The sequence below is a fragment of the Muntiacus reevesi genome, chromosome 11 (genome assembly GCF_963930625.1).
Source record: "Muntiacus reevesi chromosome 11, mMunRee1.1, whole genome shotgun sequence".
Classification (NCBI taxonomy): domain Eukaryota; kingdom Metazoa; phylum Chordata; class Mammalia; order Artiodactyla; family Cervidae; genus Muntiacus; species Muntiacus reevesi.
The window spans coordinates 14271481-14280154 of record NC_089259.1 but is presented as its reverse complement, the minus strand read 5'-3'; the positions used below and the strand labels follow the sequence as shown (position 1 = coordinate 14280154).

Genomic DNA, 8674 nt, shown 5'->3' with positions numbered 1-8674 from the left:
TCAGCGATCCTTAGTGGATCATTTATCAGAAGATGTCCATTTGTTTTCAAATCCCCTTCATTCCAGTTTTAGCCTTTTTTCAGGTATCCGCAGGGTTCCCTGGGGGTGTCCAGTACAGCCCCAGGATCCCTCTTCCAGGCTCCTTTTCATGTGGACTCCTCCATTACTGACTGGTGCCCTACTCTTTCGCAACAGTTGCCCTCTCTAATTCTGTGGAATGCTTTATTGCTGCACATGGGGAAATTTGTTAATATGTTATAACTGCCTGATTTTTTATTTATCAGAATGAAATCTTCTGTGAGGGTAGAACTGGGTTTAACTTGTTCACAATTGGGACCTCAGTGCTAGGGACACAGCATAACAAATATATTTGTGGAATGGAAGAACCTCTCCGATTTCATACTCATTTGCCTTTAAACCAAAGATGTCACTAAGTCGGTCATTTTTTTTTTTTTTTCTCCAGTACCGAGTAATTGAGTCTAAAGTCCAAATAAAATTTGGGCAGGTGGAAAGCGCCTTCTTTGTATGTTTAATCTAGCTCCTGGGTTATTACCTTAATTACACTTTATTTTTATTTTTTAAATTAATTTACTTCAACTACACTTTAAAGTGACAACACATCCTTTTTTTCAAACAAAGGACCTAATTCTAGACTATGCGCAAAACAGAAACAGGAAGATTCTTTAGCTGCCTTAGGAACCACAAGCTTTCAAACACGGGACCAAACTGAGAGATAGAAAAGCTGTACAAACTTCCTTGACAGCTTCCTTCCTTCTCAAGCCCCTTTCCAGACTCTACGCCCCCCACTATCATTCCCAGGGGGCAGGCAGGCCGAGGTGGGTCCCACTGACCGGACTTGGCTCCGCCCCACAAAGGAATCAGGAAACTCGAAGTGGGGCAGCCCTGGGACAAGCGCTGAAAAGTTCTCTGAGGTCCTCGGAGATCACAGGGGCTGGTCACAAGCCAAGTCCTCTGCCTTCATCGTCAAGGGAACCCTCCGTAAACGCAAAGCCCTTCACAGCAGCTGACGCTTTCAGTTCCCAGAAACAGCGGGAGCTTGCACGGCACCAGGCCTGGGGCGGAAACTTGAGGAGATTTCATCTAAGCCCCACCCAGGCGGCACCTACCAGGGCCGACCCTGGGGTGTTACGAGCGGCCGGGCCCCAGGCGCCGCCTCCACCACTCAGGACCGGGGAGGGTCTTCCTCCTCCCTCCTCCCGCGCGCTCCTCACCTACCATTCCTCTCCCTCGCGCCGTCGGGCATTTTCCCTCCGCCCCACCCCCTCCTCTGCCTGCCCCTTTCCCAGGGCCCCCGGGCGAGCCCGGGGTGGAACGCGCTGCCCGGTACCCCGATGCCAAGTCCCCGGATGCGCCCCTCCCCTCCCCCACGGCCCGCACTGCGGCCCCACCCCTCGCGCAGCTCTGCGTGACGCGTCACCGCTCGCGGCCCTTCCGGAGGCGCCGCGCGCGATGACGTAGGGGGACGTGCCCTCTATATGAGGTCGGGGAGCGGCAGAGTCGGCCTTTTCCGCCCGCTCCCCCCTCCCCCCGAGCGCCGCTCCGGCCGCACTGCGCTCGCTCTGAGCTCCGGGCTCCTGCTAAGCCAGCGCCGCTGTCGCCTCCCTCCAGTCGCCATCATGATCATCTACCGGGACCTCATTAGCCGTGAGTCGGGACTGCACTGCTCCTCATACGGCGTGCAGGGCACGCGGCGGCATATGGGTGGAGGCGGGGGACCGGTCGCCGCCTCTGCCGCCGCCTCTGCCGCCGCTGTCGTGGGTCTGAGGAGGGTCGCTGCTTGGGGGCGCGCGCCGGGGCCCGGGGCGCCCGGGGAGGGGTGGCGCGGCGCGGGAAATGGCGCCCGCTCGGACCGCGGGCGCCTCGTGACGGGTGGATCTGTGTCCCCGAGCAGATGACGAGATGTTCTCCGACATCTACAAGATCCGGGAGGTCGCGGACGGGCTGTGTCTGGAGGTGGAGGGGAAGGTGAGTCGGCCGGGCCGGGGACACGGCCCCGTCCGCGGCACAGGGGGGAGGTGAGGGCGGGCGGGCTCGGGTTTCCGCCGCTCCCCCGCCCGAGGTTGTGCAATCCTCTCCGTTGCCTCCTGGCGGAGGAGACTCTCTTTCCGGGCTCGGGTTTTTCTAGAAAACTGGAGGCGGAGCTGAGCCTGGAAATAGGTCCGCCGCTTCGACGCCCATCCTCCCTCCCAGGCTGTCCGGGACAGACAGGTTGTCTCCGGTTTGGGCGACCCAAGCGTTTTATCGTTTGCCCGGTTTTTCAACCCGACAGCCCATGCAAAACTTACACCGGGTTGTAAAATGACCCCTTTTTCGTTTGGGCCAACGAAGAGTTGTGGAACTGAGATGTTTCAGGGGAAAGAAGGGCATAGATTTTTTTCTCCCCCCATATTGTTCATGGTTTTGAACGAGAATTAAGTGTTGAAGGATGACGGATGAAAGGGCTGCCAGCATAGATTCTTCGATGCGTTTATGGTAAGGTCGAGGATGTGTTAGCGACTAAACTTTTCTTAATGCAGATGGTCAGTAGGACAGAGGGTAACATCGATGACTCGCTCATTGGTGGAAATGCCTCCGCTGAAGGCCCCGAGGGCGAAGGTACCGAAAGCACAGTAATCACTGGTGTCGATATTGTCATGAACCATCACTTGCAGGAAACCAGCTTCACAAAAGAAGCCTACAAGAAGTACATCAAAGATTACATGAAGTCGTAAGTGATACTGACACACCCAACTGATGTCTGAAAATCCTATAGGATTTAGGGGTTGGCTTCCTTTGAGATTTTTAACAGCAGGCGTGCTTGTCAAAGGCTTTTTTCCTATTGATGAGCACAGAAGGGGGGCTGCTATTTTATAAATATGAGGGTATTGGAGGGTGCAGTGTGGTTTTACTTTTTTTAGATTAGTCCTTTGGTACAGAATAAGCTGAGGTGAAATTCAAAGTTAGGAACAGCCTTAAAACATCCCTCTTATGAGTTAGTAATCTCCGTGATATTTTGGTGGTTTCAGTTTCGAATTTTTACTGAATGGAAACTTTGCTCAGAACTGATGAATGTGTCAATATGTTGTTTTAGAATCAAAGGGAAACTTGAAGAACAGAGACCAGAAAGAGTAAAACCTTTTATGACAGGGGCTGCAGAACAAATCAAACACATCCTTGCTAATTTCAAAAACTATCAGGTAAATAACTTTAAAATATTTGGATCAAAGGATTGTATAATTTTAACTGAGCAAAACATGAGTTACTTGATGAGCCTCTGATGTAATTAAGTTGGAGTTATTTTTCTGTGTTTTGAGCAGTTTAAATACTTTACAGATTTTACTTCAGCAGTCTGGGCTGTAGCGAGTTGCCTTCTCTACTCCCAAGCAAGAATGTTTCCAGATTTTGTCTTCTGCTTCCAAAATCTTATTCAACTCAACATTTCCCAGTTCTTTGGAATTACTTGTTTACTCCGAACTAGTCTTCTGGTTTTCTTTTTACAATACCAGTGTGTCTTGTTGCCACTGAAGCTCTTTCTGATCTGAGCTTGTCCTATGGAGAAACTGCAGTGACTTTTACTGAACACAATCTGGTTTTCACACATCCTCTGGCCATAAGATAACTTCTCATGAGATGTGCCCTTCTCATTGGTGGCCTTGTGTTCTCTTGTGCTTGACTTTGTAAACAGCCTTGTTTGTAGGGTTTAGACTGAGATGTGTGGGGTTAGGTTTCCAGGGAGCGCAGTGTCCCTGGATTGCTCTGAACTCCTAACATTTGGTTATTAGTACTTTGCATGAACCGAAGTTTGATTAGTGAGCCTTTTCCTCATTAGAACTCATTAGTTGCTGACTAAATAGTGCCTTGATTAGATATTGGTGTTCTGAATCCTTTGATTTATTGTGTTTTGATACAGTGCATTCCTGTATAATCTAATTCTGGGTATTTGTTTGCTTCCTAAGTTCTTTATTGGTGAAAACATGAATCCAGATGGCATGGTTGCTCTGCTGGACTACCGTGAGGATGGTGTAACCCCATATATGATTTTCTTTAAGGATGGTTTAGAGATGGAAAAATGTGTAAGTATAAAGAAGTGGATTGAAATCAGTCATGTAAAAATGGAGGTATTACAACCTTTAACAAATAAACCACTTAATGATAATATTGGCAGCTGGTTGGAAAGGCCATGATGTTACTAGCTTTTAGTAAACACAATTTAGAGCAGGCTGCTGACCTGATAGGCTAGTTGCTTCAGTAAAATTAAATGAATGTCTGCGGGGCAAGGAACTGCTAAAGGAGAAATGAAGCCACTCATTTATCTTGGCTTTCAGCATTTTCCATGTAAATTAGGAGTAAGATAAATTTAAGGCTACCTTAGGGAATTCCCTGGTGGTCCAGTGGTTAGGACTCTGGGCTGCCACTGCCAAGAGCCGGGGTTTAGGACTGGGTTGGGACACTAAAACAAGCTGCTTGGTGCGAAAACAATCTACCCTAAACAGGGTCGGGGCAGCAGTGACCACAAATGTCAAAGGACAGTACAGATGTCTTGCCAAAGGGATTGTTCAAAGAATGTGTGAGGTTTTTATTGGAATAGGGTGGGTGGGCCTTCTCAGAATGCTTCTCTGATTTGGTAAGGATGGTTGTGCATCCACTGATAGACCTTGAACAATCTGCAGTTGTTCCTTTGGTTTGCACTAGGATGCAAAAGCAACATCCCCGCGCTTTCTGTCTGTCTGTGTATGTGACAGCTCGGATTGAATAGGGGAGTACATCTGAAACCTAGAAATGTGAGCTACTTTCATGCCAGAAAGGAGTGTTAATGGGCTCTTCCTTGTTTTCCCAGTAACAAAGTTGGCAGTTACTTTGGATCAATCACCTGTCGTCATAACTGGCTGGCCGCTGCTTTTCATCCACACAACACCAGGACTTAGACAGATGGGACTGATGTCATCTCGAGCTCTTCATTTGTTTTGAACGTTGATTTATTTGGAGCGGAGGCATTGTTTTTGAGAAAAACATGTCATGTAGGTTGTCTAAAAATAAAACGCATTTAAACTCATTGGAAAGAATGCCTCTTAGTTTAATATGTCATGTCTCAATCCATCCTTGTAGCCTTCCTGGAGCAGCTAGAGTCTGGTTGTAGCCTACCACTAGAAAGCACCTTCAGATAACGTCTACAGTGAAACCACTTCCAGGACTTGGAATATACAAGAATCAGAAGTAACTGAGTGGAGTAAAGGGAAAGACCATGCTCATGACAGTGCCAGCCAACACTTGAAGTGGATTGCTTACACATTTCATCACCCACAAACGGAAGTGGTTAATCTGGAAGTTTACAAAAGAATAGAAGAGAGACTAACACAGTTGGAAGCAAAGTACTGTCTGAGCTTATTTTAGAGCTGATTTCTAGAGAAATCTAGACATCTGGAATACTTCTGTCAAACTCCTTGGAACAGGGATGACAGACTGGCTCGCCCACCACCTGTTTTGTGTCTAAGGTGGTGCTTACATTTTTTAAGTGGTTCACAGTAGCTTATGGGACATGAAAAAATAAAGTTTGTGTCCAGTTCTACTAGCGCACTACCATGGCCTGTATTGGCTGGTACTGGCCGGTTCTGACATTGCAAGAACAGATCAGTGACAGACCTAAGGGTCTCCTGTGAGCCCTGAGGTACCCATGTGGCCCTTTATAGGAAAGATTACGGGCCATTGTTTGAAAAGATGAAGTTTATAAATGGACTGTGGAGTAGTTGGTGGGCAGAGAGAAGCAAAAGCTCTGTTTTATCTGTAAAAAGGTGTGGGTATCAATATGAAAATGCATCTATTTGACAGACCTGAAGCAGTTACTGTCTGCTAAGGTTTCCACTACAGATGCAAGAAAAACATCCTCGCGCTTTCTGCCTGTCTTGATTGTGGCAGCCCAGATTGAATGGGGGAATACAGGGCGAAACTTCGAACCTTACAACCAAGTGACATCCAGAGTCCGCGGTACGGTGCAGAGCCTCAGACAGGTTGGTAGTGCCCCCTGGTGACAGTCCAGATAATTGTTTGGAAACTGCAGTCATGCTGAGGGCAATTCTAAGCATTCTGTCGTAAGTAGTGTAGATAACATGCCAGTGATATAGGAGGCCACTTACCTCTGAAATGTACTAATGGGAGACTTTTCAGGCAGCGGTCAGTGCTATGAAGGTGACAGTCGTAGTGGGAGAAGTAACAAGCTGTGAGCTTGCATGGAAAAGGCTGGAAGAACAGGAATAGCAATATAGAGACTGTAGGAAGTGAAGAGAAGGCTGAGAAGGCTTATTTTGGATTGTTTTCTAGTTAGTGTCATCTGGGTCAAGACAGTGTACAAGAATAACAGGTGGTAGGTACTTAACTGCACACATCAGAAGGCATGTGTTTTGTGTCACGTCTAGTAAGCGGAAGCTGAAAAGGAAGATTATGTGGGTACCTGGGAGCGAAGCATGCAGGCAAAAGAGCAGCATGTTGAAGTAAGAGTGTGGTTGACAGGTTCAGGGAACAAGGTGGCCAGGATGCTGGGCCCAAGACAGCAGGAGGACCTGAGGTACAGAAGTAAGTGCACAGGAAAAGAAACCAAATCACACAGAAGCCCCAAGAGGGCTTTGTGTGGAAGGACGATGTGATCTGATCTAAAGGGTCATTTTGGGTGCTGGGAGGCCAGGTAAAAGCAAAGAGAACAGTGATGTATAATACGAGAGATAGTGGTTTAGTCTAAGGTGGTAATTGAGATAAGCACAGATCCTCATATCTCAAAGCTATGGCAGCTTGATATAGAGATGTTGAGTGTAGTTCTGGGGTGCATGCTATCTCTATTGGGGGCTCACTGCAAAAGAAATGCTGAATGCTGTTTTCAATTGACTTTTTTTTTCTAGAGAAGGAGAAATTTTCTCTGGATTTTGTTGATTTGTGAAATCAGGTACTAGTGTAGCTACGTCTTTTCTAAAAGCAAAGTTGTCTAGAAGGATGTCTGCTGGGACAAATGTATGACATTTGAAGCTAAAACACTGAGTGAGGTGACCTAGACAGGATGGACTCAGCCCTCCAATGCAGAGATTGATCAACATGATGAACCTACAGAGTGATTAAGAGGGAACTAACTGCCTTTGATGTAGGAAAACCAAGGGAGAGGCCGCCTGGAGGCCCAGTGGACAGCATTTTAGGAAGGAGCAGGTCCACAGGGTTACCTGTTGTAAATGGGTCAAGTAAGATGAGGCCTGAGAATGGTAGACTTGGCAGGGGTTGGGGTTCAGTTGTAGGGAAGAAAACAAGATTGACTCAAGAGAACATCAAACTCAGGCAGCACGGTGCCCATGAGATGTAATAATTCAAGCAGTACATGTTTTTATTACGTGTGCATCTGCTTAAGCTATAGATATGTAAGTAACATTTGAGCCATTAGACATGATTTTCTCAAAATCTAACTAGGGGACTTCTCTGGTGGTCCAGTGGCTAAGACTTCACTCCCAATGCAAGGGGCCTGGATTCGATCCCTGGTCAGGGAACTTGATCCCGTAAGTGATGTCTTCTGCTACTGTGAGGGTGTGTTTTCAACTACCAGCAAATTCTAATTTACTGGTTGAGAGCTTGTACATAGTGGGCTTCCCTGGTGGCCCAGACGTCTTATGGTAGTTCAAATGCCACAACTAAAGATCCCACATGCTGAAACTTAAGACCCAGAGTAGCCATATAAATATTAAAAAAAAAAAAACACAACTAATTAGGTCACTGGTAAATGTTGCATTGATGTAAATTCCATCTGAACTGCATGGTTTAGGGTTTAACCAATAACTACAACTACACTGGCAAAACTGCAAGAAGAGCAGCAAAAATCTCAACCAACTTGAAAAAAATCCTGATAACAAAGCCTCCTTGTAAAGTTCTGACCATCTGCGTGCATGTGCTTGGAGCTGCGACCTAGGCTAGCAGCCAGAACCCTCTCAGTAATGGAATTTAAACCAGGGTACTTGAATTAACTGACACGACATCTTACTGACTGGTGACTTGCATTTAGGTCATACCATACAACTCTTAATTTTATGAGAAAAGTCTGGCTAATGACCCCTTCGTAGGCCACAAGCCTTTTCTTGCAAAAGCTCATTTTGTGGCAATTGGTGCCAGTTACCACAGACTTTGTCCATAAGAACTGAGGGCCCAACTTGCTGGTTTGGGGCTAGATTTATGACCATCTGGGGCTGTGGACGACACTTAAAAATCACTGCATTGAAAAAGTTTTCTTTGAATACTGTATAAAAATGTGCACTACTTGGGATATTTGGTTCTTTCTATAACCTTTACTATTGCGTTATTCCAAAGGAAAAGTCATTGACTAAAGGACTTTAACATACACAAGAAAAAGATGCTATGCACTTTTCATTGAATTAAAGCAGCTGCTGTGACAGCCATCTTGATAGATGTTGCAGATAAAGTTTAAAATGACTATAATGCTGGTGGTTTATATTTATCCCACTGAAGTCCTTCAGGTCCATCCTTTGGTTCAGTGTTCAGTGGTGGTTTGGTGGACTGCATGCCTGTTGGCTGTCCAAAGCAGATTTCCGATACTGTGGGGGCATGTTTTCAACTACCAGCAAATTCCACTTTATTTTTTGAGAGCTTGTACACTGTGGGCTTCCCTGGTGTCTCAGATGGTAAAGAATCGGCC

General features: G+C 46.6%; 1 protein-coding gene and 2 non-coding genes across 3 annotated transcripts; all 3 read left to right on the top strand.

Moving 5' to 3' along the window:
• Positions 1-1505: 1505 nt before the first annotated feature.
• TPT1 (tumor protein, translationally-controlled 1) lies at positions 1506-5063 on the top strand. Its single transcript, XM_065901925.1, has 6 exons — positions 1506-1665; positions 1913-1986; positions 2538-2728; positions 3092-3197; positions 3957-4073; positions 4838-5063. The coding sequence occupies exons 1-6, from the start codon at positions 1638-1640 to the stop codon at positions 4838-4840; spliced, it is 519 nt and encodes a 172-aa protein (XP_065757997.1). The 5' UTR covers positions 1506-1637; the 3' UTR covers positions 4841-5063.
• On the top strand, positions 4637-4768 carry LOC136144546 (small nucleolar RNA SNORA31). Its single transcript, XR_010658574.1, has one exon. It is a non-coding gene; the product is annotated as a small nucleolar RNA SNORA31 (small nucleolar RNA).
• Positions 5064-5809: 746 nt separating the features above from the next.
• On the top strand, positions 5810-5939 carry LOC136144547 (small nucleolar RNA SNORA31). Its single transcript, XR_010658575.1, has one exon. It is a non-coding gene; the product is annotated as a small nucleolar RNA SNORA31 (small nucleolar RNA).
• Positions 5940-8674: the final 2735 nt, after the last annotated feature.

Coding starts and splice junctions, on each gene's coding strand:
- TPT1 (XM_065901925.1), top strand. CDS start 1,638: ATGATCATCTACCGGGACCTCATTAGCC. Junction 1,666..1,912: donor CTACCGGGACCTCATTAGCC/GTGAGTCGGGAC, acceptor GTCCCCGAGCAG/ATGACGAGATGTTCTCCGAC. Junction 2,729..3,091: donor ATCAAAGATTACATGAAGTC/GTAAGTGATACT, acceptor ATGTTGTTTTAG/AATCAAAGGGAAACTTGAAG.